This window comes from Rhinichthys klamathensis, unplaced genomic scaffold (genome assembly GCF_029890125.1).
Source record: "Rhinichthys klamathensis goyatoka isolate OS25496 unplaced genomic scaffold, OSU_Roscu_1.1 h1tg000197l_1, whole genome shotgun sequence".
Lineage (NCBI taxonomy): Eukaryota > Metazoa > Chordata > Actinopteri > Cypriniformes > Leuciscidae > Rhinichthys > Rhinichthys klamathensis.
In genome coordinates this window covers 1,548,125-1,570,661 of record NW_026606723.1, presented here as the reverse complement: position 1 = coordinate 1,570,661, position 22,537 = coordinate 1,548,125, and the positions used below count along the sequence as shown (strand labels likewise).

General features: G+C 37.4%; 3 protein-coding genes across 3 annotated transcripts in view; 1 reads left to right on the top strand and 2 right to left on the bottom strand.

Moving 5' to 3' along the window:
* Positions 1-811: 811 nt before the first annotated feature.
* Positions 812-22,537, top strand: part of rb1 (retinoblastoma 1) — a 39,815-nt gene continuing 18,089 nt past the window's right edge. Inside the window, exons 1-17 of the mRNA XM_056263032.1 lie at positions 812-1,076; positions 1,931-2,051; positions 2,142-2,251; positions 3,202-3,336; positions 5,265-5,303; positions 5,424-5,473; positions 5,667-5,777; positions 5,919-6,061; positions 6,522-6,599; positions 6,925-7,034; positions 7,124-7,201; positions 8,464-8,551; positions 8,657-8,773; positions 10,624-10,680; positions 10,773-10,804; positions 10,916-10,992; positions 11,143-11,366. Coding sequence (XP_056119007.1) covers positions 967-1,076; positions 1,931-2,051; positions 2,142-2,251; positions 3,202-3,336; positions 5,265-5,303; positions 5,424-5,473; positions 5,667-5,777; positions 5,919-6,061; positions 6,522-6,599; positions 6,925-7,034; positions 7,124-7,201; positions 8,464-8,551; positions 8,657-8,773; positions 10,624-10,680; positions 10,773-10,804; positions 10,916-10,992; positions 11,143-11,366 — 1,680 coding nt within the window. The 5' untranslated portion in view covers positions 812-966. The remainder of the gene's footprint in view (positions 1,077-1,930; positions 2,052-2,141; positions 2,252-3,201; positions 3,337-5,264; positions 5,304-5,423; positions 5,474-5,666; positions 5,778-5,918; positions 6,062-6,521; positions 6,600-6,924; positions 7,035-7,123; positions 7,202-8,463; positions 8,552-8,656; positions 8,774-10,623; positions 10,681-10,772; positions 10,805-10,915; positions 10,993-11,142; positions 11,367-22,537) is intronic.
* Positions 11,360-12,539, bottom strand: LOC130096516 (lysophosphatidic acid receptor 6-like). Its single transcript, XM_056263034.1, has one exon. The coding sequence runs from the start codon at positions 12,411-12,413 to the stop codon at positions 11,457-11,459; it is 957 nt and encodes a 318-aa protein (XP_056119009.1). The 5' UTR covers positions 12,414-12,539; the 3' UTR covers positions 11,360-11,456.
* On the bottom strand, positions 18,327-20,129 carry lpar6b (lysophosphatidic acid receptor 6b). The gene has a single exon (XM_056263033.1). It carries the CDS (start codon positions 19,486-19,488, stop codon positions 18,451-18,453), a length of 1,038 nt encoding a protein of 345 aa, XP_056119008.1. The 5' UTR covers positions 19,489-20,129; the 3' UTR covers positions 18,327-18,450.

Sequence of the window (22,537 nt, the reverse complement as noted above, 5' to 3'; positions counted from 1 at the left end):
TGATTTAAAAAGAATACAAGATTCCATAAAGTCTCACGGACTTGTCTTATGTTCTGATGGTGACCACTATTGTTTTCTTAACTGAAAAAAAATTATATTTAATGATGGATAAATGGATAATATTAGATGTAATATTAATGTTAAACAAAAAGGTGTTTCGTGGTCTCATGACATGTTTGTGTAAAAACTAATTGGAAAATTAGCCAATGACGCTTCAGTCAAATTTAACTTGCTGTTAATCTATTTTAATTTTTTATTGTGACTGAACGAAACACCATTAATTGTAGGCATGTAATTCAAAGCAAGTACAATCAGTACAAAAAACATTTGAAAGTGTTTCAGATGCATTTTAGAATTTTTATATCTTAATACAAGCATCTGATACGTTGTTCATGCTGAAATATAATGGTTTAAACATAATGACCAGGTTTCACAGGCAGGGCTTAGATTAAGCCAGGAGTATGGCTTAGTTAAATTAGGACATTTAAGTAGATTTTATTAACGTGCCTTAAAATATTATTTATTAACATTGATGGCAGTGACATATTTTAAGATAAGTCAGTCCATGTCGATTTGAGCTAAAACAGCTCAAACATGCATTTTAGTCTGAGACTAGGCTTAATCCTTGTCTGTAAAACTGGATAAATGTATCTTTAAAAAAGAAAGAAAGATATGTTCATGTCATTACCTTCTTTTACTGTCCATGGTCATTACAGGTCATTACTGTTTACTATGCGCAAGAACCGGACGTGACGCACCAGTGGCGGACGTTGCGTCGATCAATTTTCCCGCGTTTTGGGTAGTTGAGGAAATAGTGGAGAGTTGCGGACACAAACAAGTATTCTCAGGCTCCGACATCCAACCACTAACCACAACAACATCAATACAAACACAACCCCAAACCCGCTGCTCGTGTTCGCTCGCCGTGCTGTGAGTGAACGCGCTCTCCATCACGAAACTATCGACATGCCGCCGAAGAAGCGCAGCAGCGGGACCCCGCAGAAGAAAGACTTCAAAGGGAACACGAAGAGCGAATCTCCGGACAGTAGCGAGAACGCAGTGCTGAGCCCTGAACGGTGAGGACACACCGCGCGACTGTCTCTAAAATAAACACAACGAATTATTAGTACAGACCGTCTTTAGCTGTAGATTTATGGTGACAGAGGAAGCCAGCAACCAACAGTATTTGAAAAAGATGCCTGAATGAATAAAAGTAACTTAGTTAACCATCTTCAGTAACGTAAACTAGACATACTCGTATGAGAACGTAACCTCTTTGTACTATAGTAACTGTAAGTTACATTGTTATAAATTACAGGGTTTTTTGGTTAACATTTTTTAATAGTTTAGTTACTTTGTTATACCATGGTAATTACGACGTAAACAATATTTTACTGCGACCAATATTATTACAAATGCCGCAGTTAAGCCTATAAAAAAACTATGGTGATTTTTAATCATATATTACAAATGCCACAGTTTAGCCTATAAAAGAATTATGGTGATTTGTAAGTTAATCATTATTTATTTGTAATAAATAAATCTGCCTTTATTTGGCCATTTGGGATACACAATATCTGATTTAATTTTCTTTTTTAAATTAAAGTAATTATTGTGTAAATGAAATGTTCCATTCATTCAAGCAGTTGTGTACATGTCATATATACACACATACTATTGTCTATTATATTATAGTATAATATATAATAGACTATTATCACTATATCTGGTGAACATCACTGGCTAGTAATGCTTTTTTGCTGAATACTAGGACTCATGTGGTGGCTAAACAGCTGACAACTTGGTGTTAGTTATGTCTTTATGCAATGTTTTTTGACCAGCAGCGCCAATATAGCGACCACCCCACAATAGTGTCAAAATCTCCTTGCAATGTGTTTACTCATGTCTGTCAACTGTGTTGTTTTATCAGACACAAGGACAAGGACTCTGAATTCGTGTCTCTCAGTGAGGAGCTCCATGCCACAAATCTCGTCTGTGATCATGCATGGAGAATTTGGGAGAGGGAGATCAGGCCGATGGAAAAGGCAAATGTACATTTTCCTCTGATATCTGCACTACCACTCTAGTGTATTGGTTTTTAAATGTACAATACGCAAACATGTCTGTGTCTTCCATGCTAGATGGCGTATTCGAACAGACAGCAGTGGGGAGCTTGTCTGTTCATTGCTGGCATGGAGCTTGAAGGCATCAGCCTCACCTTCACACAATTCCTAAAAGTGGTTGGACTGAGGTATGTATGGCAAATGAACATGTCATGGGGAAGTCCTGATTCTTCCCCTATAGGATCAGGAAGTTGGTCTGTCGAAGTGTGGTTTTGCCTTTAAAGTGTTAATAATGTAGGTTCTACACTTTAATATGAAGGGGTGGAATTTTTTCATATTTATACAGATTTCTGTTTTCTGATTTTCTGTTTTAAAAGTATGATCCACATGAATTGCGTAAATCTGAGGACTTTTTTTTTGGTTGTATAATAATTGAAATCACCAAATGGCCATAAACAATTACTAATAAATAAACTGCAAACTCTTCCGTTTTCTAATACATTTATTTAATGCACGGGTTGCTTCTAACAACACTGTGCCATTTGCGGGACACCCTTAGCATGTTAGCCAGGGTGCAGAGTGTCAAAGGCAATGAATCGAATCGATGTTTCTCGCCTGTTGCCCGGTAACTCTTCTTTTATGTATTTTGACAATGCATGGTTGTGAGAATGTGATATCTATGGCTTAGTGGTATCATCAAATCGCAACAGTTATGATGTAATTTTAAAAATACATAGTCTGACACGCTGCATGTTTCAGAGTAAAGCCTGTGTTTTTTTTTACCAAAAACTTAGCTCAATGTTTAACATTTGAAAGCAAAAAAATTAGTGCAAGTAGGCAACCATAAATGTTAGTATTGTAATAGTACTGTTGTTCTGTAAAATGAAATTAAAATAAAATAATAATGGTAATAATAACATGATAATATAGCAATTGTTAATTATGATTTTTTATCATAACATATTGAATTATAATGTATTATATTCTTCTAATTATTATTTTTCATTTTACAGTACAATATTATTATTTTTTATAATAAGCGCTTTATGGTTGATAGGTGGACGGGGTGGCTGTTGTAGTCAGGTATTCCTTCTTTATTGTCTTTAGCTGATCACATGGATATGCCGTTCCTTTGCAGTGTGAAGCAGTTCATCAGCCTTGTGAGGAAGATGGATGTAAATGTGGACACAATAAGCCCTAAAGTGAACACTGCTGTGACACGACTGGAGAAGAAATATGATGTGACCTTTGCCCTCTACCAAAGATTTGTGAAGTAAGTGTTGTACAGTTTTGTTTTGAATTTGCAGTAGTGATGTATAATGAACATATGATTAATTTCACAATGTGTTGACATTTTGTTGATTAATAATCAGCATGATCAAACTGATCACAATTCCTCAGTTCAGTTCCAATATCTACTGAGGTTAACTTGGGGTAAAAGGTATTTAATACTCACCAAGGCTGTAAAATACAGTAAAATATCACATTATGAAAGATTAGTACAATTTATAGTAGCTGTTTTAAATTTTAATAAATCTTAAAATGTTTTTCTGTGATGGCAAAGCTGAATTTTCAGCATCGTTATAATTTCTTATTAGTTTAGCAATGTTGAAAACCATTGTGCTGCTTAATATAAAACCATTATACATTTTTCAGGGTTCTCTGATGCATAGAAAGTTTAAAAGAACAAGTGAAATAGAATTTTTTTTGTAACAAAGTAAATGTCTTTACTGTTACTTTTGGTCAGTTTAATGTGTCCTTGCTGAAGAAAAGTATTCATTTTCATTACACTTTATTTTGATGGTCAACTTTAGACACCCTTCTAACTACAAATAACTTTGCAACTAAATGTGAACTAACTCTCATTAGAGTATTAGTAGACTGTTAGTAGACTGTTTTGTTAGGTTTAAGGGTTTTGGGTTAGTAGAATAAGTTGTTGTAGTTGCAAAATTACTTGTAGTTAGTAGAATGTGGACCATCGAAATAAAGTCTTACCTGATTTTTTTTTTTTTTTTAACTATGTAAGTGTTCAAACATTTCAATATAGTGGCTTAGTGTCTGAGATCCAGATCTTGGAGGCAAACAAGAACTATCCTTGAATGTATAGCTACAGAATGAAAGAAGATATACGTTTTACACTGAACAGCTACTAACGGGTGAGGTTTGGGCATGCCTCAGGGTGTGCTCGCCCTTCCCTCAGCATGTCACTTTATTTAGATAGTGCTTGCATTGTATCTCATTTAAAGAATGTGTGACTCATCTCACGTCACTCCTGAGATGAAACCTGTTGTGCATTACTCCGTTAAAACGTTTTTCTGTTTTGTCTTCAGTAATTGCTCAAGCTTTTATGTTGCATGATCTGCATTAAGACTTGATTCATTATTTTGTCTGTTTGAATGGCAAAAACCTTTGAACCATTCGTACATGTCGTTTCTAAACCTGAAGGTGGCAGCAGCCGTCTGTGTGTGGGAAAGATCTGTTCTCTGAATTATCTGCCTTTCTTGCCGGGCCAGCTGGCCTCAGTTCAGTCTGTTTTTTTGCAGTTACTGAAAAACTCACAGGTGGTGAACAGAAAGTCTAGATATATTGTCTTCTATAAGTCCGTGGTTAAGCTGCAGGGGTAGTGCTTTGTTTTTGTGTTTCGCGTCCCAACAAACACCGTGGTTATTTGTGCAGCCTCCTCACTGCATCATAAAGTCTTCACATTTGTGTCTATAACAGTCGATAAACTGGTTGACGTTATATTTGGATTTGGTTTTTGGTTGTGTATATATTTAATGTACAGTTAGTGCTAATGATGCACCAAAATGAAAGTTCATGGTCAAAACCAGGAAAATCTAGGTACACAGAGCTGAAATAATATTATTTTTCTGAATTAGCAATAGCATTTGTTTAAACGCATTTTAAAATTAGTATTATTAATGTTGTTATTTTTAAGTACTTTCATTTGTTCTGCCTTCAGTTCACTTTATTGGATGTTAAAAATTAAACATGTTTGGTCTTTTTTTTTTTCTTCTCTCTTTGTTTAAAACGGATTTTAAAATAATTAATAATGTTTGATATTATTATTTTTGGTAAGAATTTTTCGCCATTTTGGTGCACCTTTAGTGCATTAAGTCTAATTCCCTTTTGAGATGTTTTTCGTCTGAAAAGGTATAAGTATGCTGAGACTAACAAAGTACATCTTAAATTTTCTTCCAGGACTTTTGAAAAAATCTTCGCAGAGCCTGACAAAGAAAAGTGAGTAGAAATCCTGTTTCAGTCTGAGCTGTTTGCCCTGCTGTAGTTCCATGTAGTAATATTTATCGTTGTTTCATTAAACATCAGTGATCTTACTGTCCCATGCCTGTTTCCTTCAAGGAGAAAAGAGCTTTGGGAAAGCAGTTGGACCTTGTTCCTCTTGGCCAAGGGTGAGTCATAAAGGAAAAATTGCACAGAAAAATGTTTGTCACATCTGGTGTTTTCGTCCATGTAAATGAGCCTTGTTTATAGTGAGTGAAGTTTTCCCCTATCTTCTCTGTGGATTATATGCGCCATGACTCATGGACAGCGTATCCACATGCCCACATTTTCACGTGTTTTTGTGTCATGTTCCCTGTAAAGGAACATTTCTGCAGATGGAGGATGACCTTGTGATAGCCTTCCAGTTGCTGCTGTGTGTTCTGGAGTTCTTCACCAAGCGTTTCACTCCTTCTCTCCTTCAATCACCCTACAGTGAGTTTTCCTCGCATTCCGCTGCTCAGAGGCAGCAGGGACAAATGCTTTAAATGCCATTTTAGGTTAATAAGAGAAAATATAATGAATGACTACCCCCGTTTTTGGCAAAATTATCTTATTCTCATATTTTAATTCCAGAGTCAGTGGTTAGTTCATCCACCTTGAGTCCTCTGACCAGGGCATCCCGACGTAATCAGGGCAAAACCAAACCCCGTCCACTAGAGATGGACATGCAGTTGCTGGAGACACTGTGCAAGGAGGGCAATTGCAGTGTGGATGAGGTTGGCTCTCATTTAGACACAGTCCCATCAGCTATTGCAAGCTTTCAAATACAGCTTGTTGGGGAAAGTTAGTTTTAAATGTAATGCGTTACTCCCTAAAAAGTAACTAATTGTGTTACTTTTTACTTTTTTGGGGGGAAAATAATGCATTAGATAACTTTTGCATTACTTTTCTGGGCTGGGTTGGGCTTATTTATTTGAAAAAGCAACTCAGATATTTTGTCATAAATGTAAAAGAAATGCATTACTTAAAAATAAAAGTAATCTGATTATTAATGTGTTACCCCAACACTGCAACTAAGTTTATATTCAGTTTATATACAGTTCAAAAACACAACATGAGTCTGTATTTTTTTTTTTTAATGTCATTGCAAACTTGACCATGTGTGAAAAGTAGCTCATCATATGCATGGTGAAGCTTTTTCTTTCTTCTAACCAGAGGTCACATTATTGTCTGCAGGTGAAAAACGTGTACCAGACCACTTTCTGTGCGTTCCTGGACTCTGTGGGTCTGTCAGGACTCCAAGGGCTTCCTCCTGTGAGTAATATCCCATGGAAAATGGTTAAAAAAGGCTGCTACTGCTTTTGAGAGCTATACAGCGTGTGTTTAAATAACTAATCAATCCCCATCAGGTGCTTCCCACCTTGGACTATGAATTTGAACTTGTATTGTATTTCATAGCTTGTTATATGTTGGACTGTGTACACGGTTTTATGGACTCTTTGTTTGCATAGTGATAATTAGGAATGTTATTGCAGGTTCAGCTCTGATTATTAGCAATAAAGTAACCGCTATAAGAAGGACATACAATACAATTTTGAATTAAAGTAATCCTTGTGGCCATCTGTTCTTTTTATTATAGATGGAAACACTTTCCAAGCAGTATGAAGAGCTGTACCACAAAAACAAGGACTTTGATGCCAGGTTGTTCTTGGTTGATGATGAAACTCTTTCCCCCAACAAAATAGAAGTGTGAGTTTCATGAAATGAAAATCATGTTGTTAGACATTTTTGCAGACAGCTACATATGTTTTTTTTTTTTATGTCAATATTCCTCGTAGGTCAAAGGTGGAAGTGACTCCAAGAAAGAATTTTCCAGGCGAGGATGTTGTAATTCCAGTTCCACAGACCCCAATCAGGTGCGACTGTGCTCCTTCATTACCCAAAACATGAAAGAGCTGATTTTAAGAAATTGTTACTAAAGATTTATGTTTCAAATAAATGCTGTTCTTCAGAACTTTCTATTTAGCAAAAAATCAAGAGCACCAAATCAGCATATTAGAACGATTTCTGAAAAATCCCAAACCTTTCTTGAAGAAAAGCAGCTTGGGAATTTTCTCACTAGAAATTAGGGTCACAGTCATTTGTATGGTATTATGTGCACCCAGCAGTTTTATAATACTCTAAGCTTATGCCTAACATCACATGATGGGATTCCCTCAGAGATCTGGTTTTGGTGTTTTCACGTGGCCCCTAAAGCTCTGTGCCCGGTTGCATAAAGCACCTTAAGTTTTTTTTCCCTTAAGTATGAGACTTAAGGCGTGATTTTCCCCTCAGCTAAGGGGATAACTTAAGGGTGTTGCATAAAATCCCTTAAACGGTTCTCTTAGGTAAGGGAAACCATTAAGTGTTTCACGACAGCGACCCAGGCTTTTCCGATATAAAATTAAATTGCTGCCATGGACACGTTATTTGTTAATACAGATAGCGGTAAGTTTCACAGAAAAGAGCATAACATGGATAAGGAAAACAAAACAAAAAAAGTTCATATGAAAGAGAAGGACCAGATGAGACAGAAACTCAAATTGATAGTTTACTCAAAATTGAACATTCTGTCATCAGACTCACCCTCATGTCGGTCAAAACCCATAAGACTTTCATTCATCTTTAGCAACAAATAAAGATATTTTTAATATTCGCTCATCATTTCTGTCCATTTATTGAAAGGCATATAAGTAATCCATATGATTCAGGCTGTTTCTGAAGCTCAAACGTGCGTGCAGACGCAAGAACCAATGAGGTTTGTTCTTGCGCGTGACACACGTTTGAGCTTCCGTTAAGCTTATAAGATGTGCTTTGTGTTTATATGTGAAAAAACAGCTAAATTTAAATTAGTTAGCCGATCGTCTCATTAGAAGACTTGGATTGAACCTGCTCGCTCCGTGTAACAAACACTAGGTGAAGTTTTCCAAACCTTATGTTTTACTTAGGAAAGTGACATTTAAGGGGCTTTATGCGGCATTTATCGTTTTTTAAGAGATTACTTGAGATACTAAAAATAGATACTTAAGGGTTTCTTCAGGTGAAACGTCATACAACCAAAGAATTTCCCTTAAGTAACGGAAGCTTGTCCCATTTTGCCAACACTTTTCACTCATGTTCCCCGGTTTTGTTTCTCCAGAGCTGCAATGAACTCCATACAGCAGCTCAGAGTTGATCTCACCTCAGCTAGTGACCAGCCCTCAAGCAATCTCCTAGTCTATTACAAGGTATTTCCTTAAAAAAAAAAAAAAATCTTAGACAGGATGGCTGGACTTACATTACACAGAAACAAAGTAATATGTCATATGGTTTATTTGGAATGTGTTCATCAGAACTGCACTGTTGACCCATCAGAAGAGATCAGAAAGAGGGTTGAGGAGCTGGGCCAGGTCTTCATCCAGAGGTTTGCACAGGCTGTGGGCCAGCACTGTGAGGGACTGGGGAGAAAGGTACTGCCAGCTATTTATTTATTTTTTACATTTATTGTAGGGCTGTCAAAATAACGCGTTAATTTCGATTAATTAATCTGAGAAGAAATAACGCGTTAAAAAAAATAACGCAGATTAATCCATTCCGTTTTGACCTTTGCGGAGCCGTTCTAGCCGTAGCCACCATTCGTGTAAAAAGGAGGGAGACAAGAACGCGCTGCTTGGATCATTGTTTGACGGAGTTCGTCAACTCTAAAGTACCACATCAATGCAAAGCATCCAGGAGTGTGTGCGTGAGTCGGTGAGTGTGTCTGAGAGAAAGCACGCTTGTGCGTGTGTGTGTGTGTTGTAACTTTTCACGCGCTCTCACGTCACACAACCATTTTCTCACGCACAGAAAAATCGCGCACCAAAGAGAGGACACGGAAACAGACAAGACAGACGTTATTATGATATTTAAAAAATCTCAGCTCTAAGATTCTGTCAATTTTATTACGAAAATCAAACAATAAATACCGTTGGCGCTTGTAAATGTGACATGACAGATCCCTATAGCGGCACGTGAACCGATCATCTCTAGCTAATAGTAAATAAACACGAATAAACAATGTTGAAAGATAAAGTAGGGCAGCCTAAAACTTACCGAAATATATTCCTCGATCAATCAGTGTTTTTCAACCGCGAAAAGAGGTCAATAAAACAGCTGGAGAACAATTATGTCACATAACATTTAGCCTAAGTTACATCAGGAAAGCCATTTCATGACCATATGATAGCACGTTATAGTTGGCTATAAAAAAAGAGCTATAGAGAGTGTCTTTCTAAATTTATGTAGCCTACTACTATATTACATATGTATATTTTTTACTTATATCAAAGTTGTTATTTGTAATAAACACGCATTATATTTAATTTGAGCTATTTTTAACCTTAAATATTACCAGCTGATATGGCTCTCTGTATTTTTACAGCATTGGGTGAGATTTTTTGTTTCTTGAGAAAAATGAATGCCTATCTTGTATATTTATCCAAATGAGTCAATATTGCATCAAATCACAAGAATTAAATTAAATTGAAGTCGTGAAATTTGTGTCAAGCAATAATAATAAAAACGTAGCTTACCAGAAATTGTACCATGTAAACATTGTAAGATTGTGTATGGGATTAATTTAGATTAATTAATTACAGAGTATGTAATTAATTAGATTAAAATTTTTAATCGATTGACAGCCCTAATTTATTGCCATCATTCTGTTTGAATCAGATAATATCATGCCTTTTTTAATTTCCAATTCATCGTATACCTGATTCATTTGAAGCATGTACAATTCCAGATTGCAGCTTTAGAGCGAATGCTGCCGATATTGGTTAGCGGTAAAAGAGCCAATGTTTGTGAATCTATAAATGACTCCCTAATAACAGTAATTGATTAGACAAGTGCTATATTTATTGCAACTCTCAGAAATTCATTACTGTTTGGGGTCAGTAAGATTACTTCTGTTCAGCAATCATGGTTTCCACAAATATAATTAAGCAGCACAACATAAAAAAAATGTTTCTTGAGCAGCAAATCAACATATTAGAATTATTTCTGAAGGATCATGTGACACTGAAGACTGGAGTAATGATGCTGAAAATTCAGCTTTGCCATCACAGGAATAAATTACTTTTTAATATATATTTAAATTGAAAACCATTATTTTAAATTGTAATAATATTACAGTTTGTCCTCTATTTTTGATCATATAAAGGCAGCCTTAGTGAGCATACAAGATTTTTCAAAAACAAAAAAATCGTACAGACTCCAAACTTGCTCAGTAGTGTAGGTGATGTACAACAAAGGGGCAAAGTTTTTGTGTGTGTGTTTTCAGCGGTTTAATCTTGGTGCCCAACTCTACTACAAAGTCATGGAGTCAATGCTTAAATCGGTAAGCCTTATAAAAACCTGATATACATTTTACATGCTTTCATTTACATGCTTTTCATATTTATTTTTTATGGCCACATGTTTTATTTTTAGGAGGAGAAGAGATTATCAGTGCAGAATTTCAGGTAAAAACAATGAGCATCTTCTCAGATCATTAACTGTCATTTATCAGATCATTATGGTCATAAATCTATGAAACGTACACTGACAATTAATCATGTTACTTCCTTTTTTAGTAAACTTCTCAACAATGCAGCATTTCATACCTCATTGCTTGCATGCGCCCTGGAAGTTGTAATGGCAACTTATGTTGGTTAGTATTTTTTGGCATACTTGGCAGTTACACCATTTTTTCTTAAACTCCTAGTGTTACCCATAGTCACCCTTTTAGTTTCAGTTTGTAGATTGCATTTAAGACAGAATTAGATTGTATGCGTTAACCACACATTGTTTCCTTTTCCAGGGAACTCCTTAAAAAATGGAGGTTTTGGCAGCTCAGGGGCCAGCGATTCCATTGAAACTGATCTGTGCTTCCCCTGGATCTTGGACGTCTTCCAGCTGCCTGCTTTCAACTTCTACAAGGTGATAGAGAGCTTCATCAAAGCCGAGCCCACCCTGAAGCATGACATGATGAAGCACCTGGAGCAGTGCGAACATGTTATCATGGAGAGCCTTGCGTGGAGAGCGGTGAGTAACTGTCTGCTGCCATTCATGTTGATTGTTTCATCCATTCAGTCACTGAATTATCTGTTTAGCAAGCATTCAGCTTATTTTAGCTCATTGACTAGCACTTCCTCTACTGCCGGTTGGCTCTTTGTGCACCAGGCTGCTGGAAAAGTAGTAAATGAGGGGGTTTAAGCAGCAATTGGTGCTGGCCAGCGAGAGCACTATGGGATGGAGAGCTTTAGTGACTTGAGCAAGTCCACAGCTGTGCACAATGCCCACCTGTGTGAGAGTGTAACCCAGTAGATTGAGGTGGTAAGGGGTGAAGCAAAGGAAAAAGACCACCAGGACCCAGTAGATGACGGTGAGTGTGCGTCGGTGCCGGATCTTCCTGCGGTGAGGCAGCCTGCGGAGTACACGGAGTATGCTGCAGTAGCTGAACAGCAGGAGCAGTGCGGGCAGCAAGTAGGCCATTTGCACCAGGCTGAGAGCAGCTAAAATAATAGTACTGTGGCGTTTGGAAGAAGGATCCATAAGGCACGACTTGTGCCGTCGGGATGCCGCCGAATGCAGGAATGGTAGAGCGAGGCTGAGGGCTAGGACCAGGCACCAGATCCCGGCGCTGAGCATGCGGGCAGTACGGACCTTCCTCAGGTGCTGAAGTAGAGGGTTAACCACAGCAAAGTAGCGGTCTACTCCAATACAAACCAGGAAGAAGATTCCTCCATATAGACTGATGTACTTCAACGTGAAGGTCATCTGACAGAAAGTAACCCCTGGAGACCAGTCGCTGGTGCGGTTGGAGGTGCCGGCTTTGTTGTGGTAATAATAGATGCGCAGGGGGAGGGAGATCACAAAGAAGATGTCCGCAGCAGCCAGGTTGGCCATGTAGACGGCGGTGCTGGTGAACGTTCGAGGCATGCGGCAGAAATGCCGTAGCGCTGTGGCATTGCTGACTACACCGAATATGAAGATTACGCTGTAGGAGATCTTGTAGTAGGTGAAACGGTAGCTGGTGTCCACAGTGCAGTTGGCTTGGATAGATGTGTATGTTGTGTTATGGAGATCCATGATCACTTTCGGCTTGGGTGGCCCTCGTTTGTATCAATCAAAACCTGCCTCTTGTGGTCCAGAACCAAATGTGGAATCTTCTTTTGGCGAGAGGGACAATAGCTTTACCGTTATAACACTACTTGTTTTAAAAAAAAAGAGGTTTAAAGCATCATGGCTTGGTAATCTCACATCTTAGGCTTTTTTTTTTGGTTACATCATTTGAAGTCCAAATGACTCCTCTTCATACAGTCACCTGAAAATGTATAAGGAAATTTGAAAAGTTACAACTTCCTCTTCATATAAAGTGAACCACCTGCTCTCACCTGGACATAATCAGCTAGGACAGCTATGTCTATATGACCTGGGTTTATGGATTGGAAATGTAAAGTGATTGAATTATGACAGAGGATGGGTTTATTTAAAAAGCAGCCAATGCTACTAGTAAAGGACTGTAGAAGTTTCATTAATGGTAAACTGCCTGTGATTTATACACACTGTAAATGTGCACATTTAAACTTGTCTTATCCATGTTAAATTAATTGAAAACTCAATTTTGTCTGCTATACTTGAGAATATTTTCAGAAATGTTTAGGTATAGATATAAAGGCAGCATAAAATAATCCATATTACTAATTTAATTTCTCAACGAATTTGTAATGTTTAAAACATGAGTTAATTATATCATTCGATCCTCTTTTTAAAATGTGGTTATGTGGCTCAATACAGCTTGTTAAATGCTATCCCTAGTAAAAAAAAGTATACTTTATTGTATTTGAAATATATTCCCTTTTTCAATAGTAAAATAGTATTGCAAATATACTAACATCTTTAAATATATTAAAAGTATATTAGCATTATGCTTTTACCTATTTTCACAATACAACTTTTAACACACTTAATAATTGTACTTTAGTATATTTTCTTAATTTATTTTGGAAAACAATATTATTTTGTACAAAGTATAGCCAAGTTTTATTTGTCTTCAATAACAAATGTACATTATTAGACAAAGTATGCAATTTGTAGTATTTGGAATAAGCAAAGGTATTAATGAGCCTATACTTTTTACTGAAATATATCATACCACGGGCAAGTGCGTTGACGTGCTTCGGGAGACCCGAGTCGTGGACCTTTCCCGATCAAGTCTCTCTCTCTCTCTCTCTCTCTCTCTCTCTCTCTCTCTCTCTCTCTCTCTCTCTCTCTCTCTCTCTCTCTCTCTCTCTCTCTCTCTCTCTCTCTCTCTCTCTAATATCCTAATAAAAGGCGAAAACGTCAAAAATAAAAAAATTTTACAAATAAAAAATAAAGAAATACACTTATGGTATATTGCTTGTATGTTTCGAAGACACTTGTAATGAATTTGCAATGTACTTGTTACAGAAAAAAAGTACACTTTAATATCACTAATCAAGCATGCAATTAGTCCCTCCCTACACATATACTTGAAGTATACTAACTAGTATACTTGAAGTTGGTCCAAGTTTAGTACACTAAATACACTTACAGTTATGCTTTACTACAATTTAATTACAACTAAAATATACTTAGTACAAAATTAGTTGTTTCAAAATAGCACACTGCAAGTTTAACTAATCATTAACACACTTGAAGTATACTGTTAATTAATCTGGCTGCAAGTATACTTAACTTTTTTTTTTCACCGGGGATTTATTAACAGAAATGCACATATAGTGGTAGTTTTAGGTAGAACAAGTTTTTTTATTAAATTGAGAGCGTAAAGGAGAGACTAACAGAAACTGATAACAATCCATTCTTCATGGAATAATTGTTGATGGCATGATCTAAATTTTAGATAGCACAGATAAAATACATGGAATAGACTTACCATTTTGCTTTATCATCCATTTTTATCTGAATCTTCTCTGTGATCTCTCTTGGCTAGTTGAACATGCTCTGTTCGCTTTCAGGCTTGAGTGAAGGTGTCTTTAACAGCTATTAAGACAATATATTGTCACACTAAATCAATAAACGTGTGTGTGTGCGTGCATGTACCATATATCTGTTCAGATCTGGATGGGGGTGTGTGGATTTATTATTGATAAAGTAGTTCAGCTCTCTTTGAAATAGTGGGCAAAAACGCTTTTACAGTCTGAATCTTTTGTAAATCATACTGACAATTTTTTATGAAGTTATTTCTGTTTTTTCCCCCCACATTTAAAATTTCATACAGAAGATAAGTAGACTTTAGCGACTGCTAAAATTCATTCAGTAAGCACATTTCACTTCTGTTACCGGTACTTAATTTTTATTTTTGGAATGAACAATTCATATAGCTTCATTTTCCATTGATTTTTAGATTCAGTTTGTAAATGTTCAAATTTTACATTGCTCTTGTAAATCCATTTTTGGTTTTCTGTGACATTGTACATTGCTGTTGCAAATTCTGATAATTGTCAAAATGATGTTATCTAACTGGCTTACATAAATATGAGGTTTTGTTGAAATTACAAAAATGATTTGTGAGTGTAGCGGTGTGTTCTTTGCGTTGTCAACCAAGAATCACTCTTGAATGCTGAAATTCGTCCCTTCAATCCTTGTTTATTTCGTCTGGGGTAACAAACAGATAACGAGGACTCGTGTACGCTGATAAAGATAAAGGATAAAATCAACGTAAAGAAACCTACTTAAAGAAAGAAAATAATTCATAAAACATACATGTGTCCAACACAGAGGGACTTAAAGTCACAATTACACCAGTATAACGTATGAAACAATGAGTTACAAGAAATACGGCCTTATTAAATCAGCACGTAAACGTGTGTGACCTACCGCTGTGAATGCTCATGAGGAAAGAAGAAAGAAGCAAAGTTTATTTTGTAAAGAAAAAAGTAGTAAAAAATTATCTTTTTTAAAGGGGTCTTATGCCCTTTTGCAAAGTCTTGATTTTGTTATTGGGGTGTACTAGAATGTTTTCAAGCTTGATTTTTCTTTTTACATATTTTACATTATTACTGCTCCTCTCTCCCCAGTCTGGTTGAATGAAAAGGTTACGATGAAGCCCCTCCTTCCATGATACAAAATGTGCTGTGATTGGTTAGCTGACCCAGTGTGTTGTGATTGGCAACGTGCTGTACAAGTCACTTTCTTGCTGGACTTTCCTGAGACATTATGTTGTGGTCCATTTATATGTTTAGCACTACACAGGAAATATATAACAAACTTTTTACTAGTGCAAATTTAAAAATAATAATCTTTTCCTGAGCTCTGACATTTTGTGAGTCAGCTATTTTTGTTATTTCGTCCTGTATGTATATGCATATATGTAGTATGTATGCTTTCATGTATTTTTTTTATGTATGCATGACACCCCACGGAAGAGAGGGGTGGGATGAGCAGTTGCTCATCATTTAATGAGACATGCACCGAAACGGGTCACTGTGAACAGCTGTTTTTGAGGAGGTAAAAAAGGTGTTATACACAAGCATTGAGGGATTTTAACCAAAGTATGTTACAAACTGTACATGAAGACCCTAAGAATCATACCAAGTTGTGGAAAATGGGCATTTGATGACCCCTTTAAGTTTTAATGAATGAACAGCCCGTTTTAAAATCTTCCCGGTCTACTGACATATGTTAAGACATCTGCTTTAAACATTACATTTACTTAACATTACTTCAAGTTCACCAGCTAATTACTCTTCGACAGCAATGCCATATAAATATACAGAGCTACCGCTAAAACTGAAGTTCAATAATCTAAAGATGGCTGTGCACTTGTTTCTCTGGTGCATAAGGTCTATAGCATCTGATAAATATTTTATCTTGTAGATTGTGCGCTCATCACCGCCGCTTCCTATACACATAGTATGTGCGATCGCGAACCCGAAAGTGAAACGCGTGCTCCCTGATGCGCGCAAATTAGGCTACACACAATAGCCTGTCTCCCAATATCAAACCTATCTCTGGACTATGTAGTTGTGGCTCTGGTCTCTGTTTGCACTTTGAATATTGAGAGAATACCGTAACGTCTGAAGAACGACAGACAAGGGAGGCTCCGTTTCTGAACCTTTAATCGGAACGCAAGAACAACTCTACACAAACGCACCAGCCTAACTCACTCGCTCGTTTCTCTCTACCCGACCTTTTTCCTTACTAGCTTAACCCTATAACTGCCGGTTTAAAATAAAACTTCAATAAAATTTCACAACAATTATAAAGAGTCTGTGCGCTATAGTACTTTGATTATGCTTGCACTTGAATTTATTGTTTGCACTTAAGACTTAGAATTTTTTTATTTTTTTATTTATACTTTTAATTTGTTCAATTTGTGGAAAGCAGTTAAATTAGGAGGTCACACACAGCCTCAATCAGAAGATCTGAAAGCTCATAATTCATGTACAGTAAAGTCTGAAGAGACTCATGTGAAATCATACAGCAGAAAAGCCAGTCAGTGGAGTATGTGGCAAAACCTTTTACAGTGCTTGTATGTTGTTGTCTTTCAATGCATTTGATAATTCATATTCATAAAGTAGAACTGAAATTACATTCATTACAAGATTATTAGTTAAAACATTTCAAATTGCTCATTGTGCAAAAATCTTGTCTCGTGAGATAATGTGTCTCGTCACAGCCCTAATTTACAGTAATCGCTTTATTCAGAAATGCAGCTTGTTTTTCATTCACAAGCTTTGAGCTGGAACAGTCTTGGCCAGTGTTACACCCCTTAGGCTTCTCGGTGTGTGTGTGTGTTTGTTTATGTGTGTGTTTGTATCTGCCTGCCTATCACATACTGTTTAAAATGCCCTTAAGAGGTACAATTCGAGAATGTTTGAGAGCGTGACCCCTGGGCATGCGAGGAATGAGTGTAATTCAGCATGGCTCGTTCAGACCTGTTCAACGCTCCTGAAATGCAGTTTCAATTTTGATTTGAGTTATTCAATTCCTTCATGGTATATTTTAAAAACTGTATTTAAAAAAAGGTTATTTAAAAATTAAAATAAGAGATTAAAAAAATCAGAAATTGTCATATACAAAAAAGACTGAAAAAACAAAACACTGCTTGAGCTACTGTTGGGTAAATCTCTAACCGCATAAAAGAAGGCACACCCTGCAGACCTCTTCGTCATCAGCTTAATTTCTTACAATGACAAACCCTGATATAATCTGTTGACCAAAGCACAGTTAATGTAATCATTCTCTGTGGGTCGCTCCCTTTTCCTCTCACTGTTTGTCCTCAGCCTGAGCATGGATGTAATGGAATTATATAAGTGTGACTTGGCTCGGATAATTTTATGGGAACCTTTTTTTTTTTTACCCCAGTGTCATTTATGTTACAAGAGAGTTTTGATAAGCATAAACTAGAGGTTTAATGAATCATTTAATAGTCAATAATACATTTAAATCTAAAAACATAACGGACACTTTACAAGGTTCAATTAGTTAACATTAGTTAATGCAAGAGCTAACATGAAATAACAATGAACAATGCAGCAGCCACAAGTTTTACAGCATTTATTAATCTGGGTTAATGTTAATTTATGTATACATTTTGTATAAATTAACAATGTATTTTGAACAAACATGAATTAACAATGATAAAAAGTATTTATCTTTATAAACTAACATACCTGGAATATTGAATGTTGTAAAAAAAAAAAAACCTATCTATTATTAACTGATGATGCCTAATCCATTAACTAATGTTCAATTAATCTCATTGTAAAGTGATCCTGTTTAGACTCTTTTAATGTGAAGCAAGACAATTTGAGGCTTATTTCATCTATTGTCCGCCTTGAAATGTAGCATTTAGTCCAGAAATACTGTTTTTTTCTTGTTCAGGTCACAGTCATATACACTTATTTATTTTACAATTTAAAGATCACTAATCCATTAAGGCAAATGTTAGAGAGTTTGGGTTGTAAACACACATTCATTGTAGCACCAAAAACATACTTTATATTTTTGCAGTCAGCAGTCTTCAGTTAGTCATCAGTCAAATATATCCTGTGCCAAACAATTGCTAACATTGGCTGAATATGTCAGATGAGAATTTGGTATAAAATTGGTATAAAAAAATTGGCTGCCTGAACTTTGGTTAAATTGTAGACTCTTCAATTATGAATTTAGCTTTTAGAGAGATGATTTTATTCATCGAACTGCTTCTGTTATCACTGGTGTCAACTGTGTTGTTTAATGTGTTTTTGTGGACAGCATAAGACTTCCGTTTAATAGAGTTCTGAATCGTCTCTGAGGTGAAGTAATAGATCACTGGGTCAAAACAACAGTTGGTCACAGCAATGCAGAACGTGATTGGATAAATCGTCCGGACCACTGACTCCACAGTGCAGTTCGTAATAACCTGAGTTCTGACCAGGGTGTAGAAGACCAGATTGACATTGTACGGGATAAAGCAAAAACAGAAAATTAACAAGTGCACTGCAATCATACGCAAGATCTTGGCCTTGTTCAGCTGCCCTCCACGGTTAATGCACTCTGGGTGTCGTAAAGTCTGCAGGACCCTCATAGAGCAGGTAAAGTTGATCATTAACGGAATCAAGAAGCCCACTGTCTCCATACACACCACAACTTTTGAAACCATGGACTTCCACTGCGAATTTGAGAAATTCTCAAAACAGTAGGTTTTGTTGTTCATGTGTGATGTGGTGTCCATCACAAACCCTGCGGTTAGGCCTCCCGACAGGAGAAGCACCCATATCACACAGCAGGCTATTCTAGCATTGCGCTTTGTCCTCAATGTTTTAGATGCGAAGGGATGAACGATTGCCAGGAAGCGATCCACGCTGATGCACGTGAGGAAGAGGATGCTGCCATACATATTGGTGTAAAACAAGGCCACTGAGATTTGGCAGAGAGCTTTACCAAAAGGCCACGTACGATTGATGAAGTAGAACGTCCTGAAAGGCAAGCTGAAGACAAAGAGAGTATCCGAGGCCACAAGGTTCATCATGTACGTTGTGGTCTCGTTGCGCATTTTCAGTCTACATACAAAAATGTACATGGCCACCATATTGAAGAGAAGCCCGAGAATAAAGACGATACTGAAAACAGAGCTGTATAACACATATTTAAAAACATCACTGTTGATGGTGCAACTCTTGTTATCGGTCATCATTAATGTTGTTTGGCTTAAAAGGAGTCACTGTCCTGTGTTGCTTTCAAAGGTCAGAGAACCACAACATAAAATTCCATGGAGATCCATGTAAAAGTATACAAATCCAGTCTGTAAACATTTCACGGGGTTGCCTTAAGAAGCTTCTTACCGTTCAGATGTTGCGCTATCCTACTGTCAATGTGCAACGGAAGTTCACACGTAAACGTTTGCATTAACAAGCCGCATTAGATTGCCTTTTTTTTCTCTTCTCAAGGTGTGGTGGAAGATGTGTGTGCTTCAATGAATAGCTGCCTTGTTATCTTCACTGGAAGTTGGTTTGTAGTTGTTTGCTCTTTATATCTGAAGTTACAAGGTGCTCGCAAGATTTGTGATGCTAATAAGACTTCTTCAATCTTTACGCTTTGATGAATAGTTAATCCGTAGCCGGTTGATTTTCTTCACAAAAAAAGTGACAAGATATTTCCATAAATCAGCCCAGTTTTGATTTCAGTGTCTTGTTCCTCCTCTTGGCTTCCCTTTACTGAGACTTGATGATCTTCTGTGTCTCTTCAAGATCTTCATAGTTTGTCACTTTGTTGTAGCAATGTGAGGTATTTAGTACCCAACCTGCTGTTCAGTCTCTAGTTTACACAATGAGATGTGCATCAATGTGGAGGACTGGAAAGCAGGCGAGAAGGCGGGGCTGAGGTTAAACCACCTCCTCTGTAAATATCATCTATAGCTCCCTCGTTCTTCCCTTTTGCACGTAGTACACTTTCAGAATGAGTTTCTATACACTGTTCACATGTTATTGGTTTGCATACCTAGTGAATGATGTTTTAGCGTATTACAGTCTAGCAACATTTCTTTAATATTAAGGATAAGATCTCTATTTCCTGTTAAATCACATTTGTTAACTATTAAATGCTTTAATTTTTTAATGATCTCTTAATTATTTGTTATTCTATACTGGATGAATAAAAAAAAGTCTCTCAAAGACTGATTCTTTCTTTCATTAAGAAAAATTGATGTTGTAAGGGTGAAGATCAACAAAGACTTTTGCTTCCCTTCTTCCAACCCACTACAAGGGAGATGTGAAGCAGAGAGGTGCTGATAGTGATTAAAGCCCGTAGGTCTTGTATTTGTATGTATATCAGGAGTCTGCTAATTTTCACACCTTTAGTACAGTGGGGGAAGTTGTCATCTTCTGATTGGTCAGTTTAAATGTCTCACGTTTGGGTCAAGGAAGGGAACAAAGAAGATTGTAACTGTTGTTCTGGGCTGTTCTTTTCTCTGGCCTTGATTGATGTGTGTGTGTGTGTGTGTGTGTGTGTGTGTGTGTGTGTGTGTGTGTGTGTGTGTGTGTGTGTGTGTGTGTGTGTGTGTGTGTGTGTGTGTGTGTGTGTGTGTGTGTGTGTGTGTGTGTGTGTGTGTGTGTGTGTGTGTGTGTGTGTGTGTGTGTGTGTGTTATGTAATAGCACATTGCCCATTGATTCCTAGGTACATACGAAGAGGGATTGTCAGTCCAAAGTTTACATGTTTAACTCTGTGACATCACGCATACAACACAATATGCAAACTCTGAGCTTGTAAATCAAGTGTTGAGAGTTAATTTACTGTTTGTCGAACCTGGAGGTTATTTAAATAAAATTAATAGAAAGCTTGCAAATATATCAATTTGCAGTTATTTTTTATTTTAAGTTAAGACTTTTTTATGCAATATTAAATCACCAAGAAAAAAATATTTTATATATTTTATATAAGAAAAGTATTTTTTAGCTTAGTAAGTATTATTTTAAAGCCCATCTTTCAAGTTGAAGATCCCTGTGAATAGACGTGTAGATAAATAGTGTAGGAACTCGATTTGCGTGAAGAAATTAATCATAAATGTGCATTAAAGTTTTTTTTAAAGAAATTGTGAGTAAAATTACTTCCGCTGTCAAAAACGCTCTGATCGGACGTGACGTAACGGCGGTAAATCTCATCTCTTCGTAATGGAGTCAGACATTGAAGAGGTTGCAGTAGGGGTTCATGTCAACTCTTCCGATGGGGCATTGCCGTATAATTATGAGCCACCTAGGCGAGAGAGGGGTCAGGCAGAGTTAAGGGGAAGGGTAAATGGACAGAGGAGAGAGATCGAGTTGTGGTGTGAGGAGAATCGGTGGAGAATTGGGCAGGTGTCTTGGTGAGTGACCACAGGCTATAGCTAATTGTGGCTAACGTTGTCTCCATGTTTATCACATTGCAGTATCTTTAATAAATCATACTTAGCAATAATGCTGTCGACTTTGTTGTTTTTCAAGCATCCATGTATATTGTCACCATCTATGCTAGCAACATGCGTCTTAAAATGTTTAATTTAGATCCCAGATTTTCCGAACATAGCCGGCTGTTATACTACTCCCCTAGTATTTCTGACCATTACCACCCGTTCCCTGCCGAATTTCTGACCATTACCGCCCGCCGAATTTCTGACCATTAACGTTCCCGCCCGTTTCCGCCGAATTTCTGAACTTACCACCCGTTTCCGCCGAATTTCTGACCATTACCACTGTTCCCGCCGAATTTCTGACCATTACCACCCGTTCCCGCCCGCGCCCACCAAACTTCTGACCATTACCACCCGTTCCCGCCGAATTTCTGACCATTACCACCCGTTCCCGCCCGCCGAATTTCTGACCATTACCACCCGTTCCCGCCGAATTTCTGACCATTACCACCCGTTCCCGCCCGCCGAATTTCTGAACTTACCACCCGTTTCCGCCGAATTTCTGACCATTACCACTGTTCCCGCCGAATTTCTGACCATTACCACCCGTTCCCGCCCGCGCCCACCAAACTTCTGACCATTACCACCCGTTCCCGCCGAATTTCTGACCATTACCACCCGTTCCCGCCCGCCGAATTTCTGACCATTACCACCCGTTCCCGCCCGCCGAATTTCTGACCATCACCGCCCGCGCCCGCCGAATTTCTGCATGCACCGATGGCACAGCTCCATTTGCCAGCACTCTCTTCGTCGAAATCCCATGCGAAATTCCATAAGATCTCCTTGGTTGTAGCTGTCCGG

Bases quoted from the DNA above. Each gene is read 5' to 3' on its own strand.
- lpar6b (XM_056263033.1), bottom strand. From the start codon at position 19,488: ATGATGACCGATAACAAGAGTTGCACCATCAACAGTGATGTTTTTAAA.
- LOC130096516 (XM_056263034.1), bottom strand. From the start codon at position 12,413: ATGGATCTCCATAACACAACATACACATCTATCCAAGCCAACTGCACT.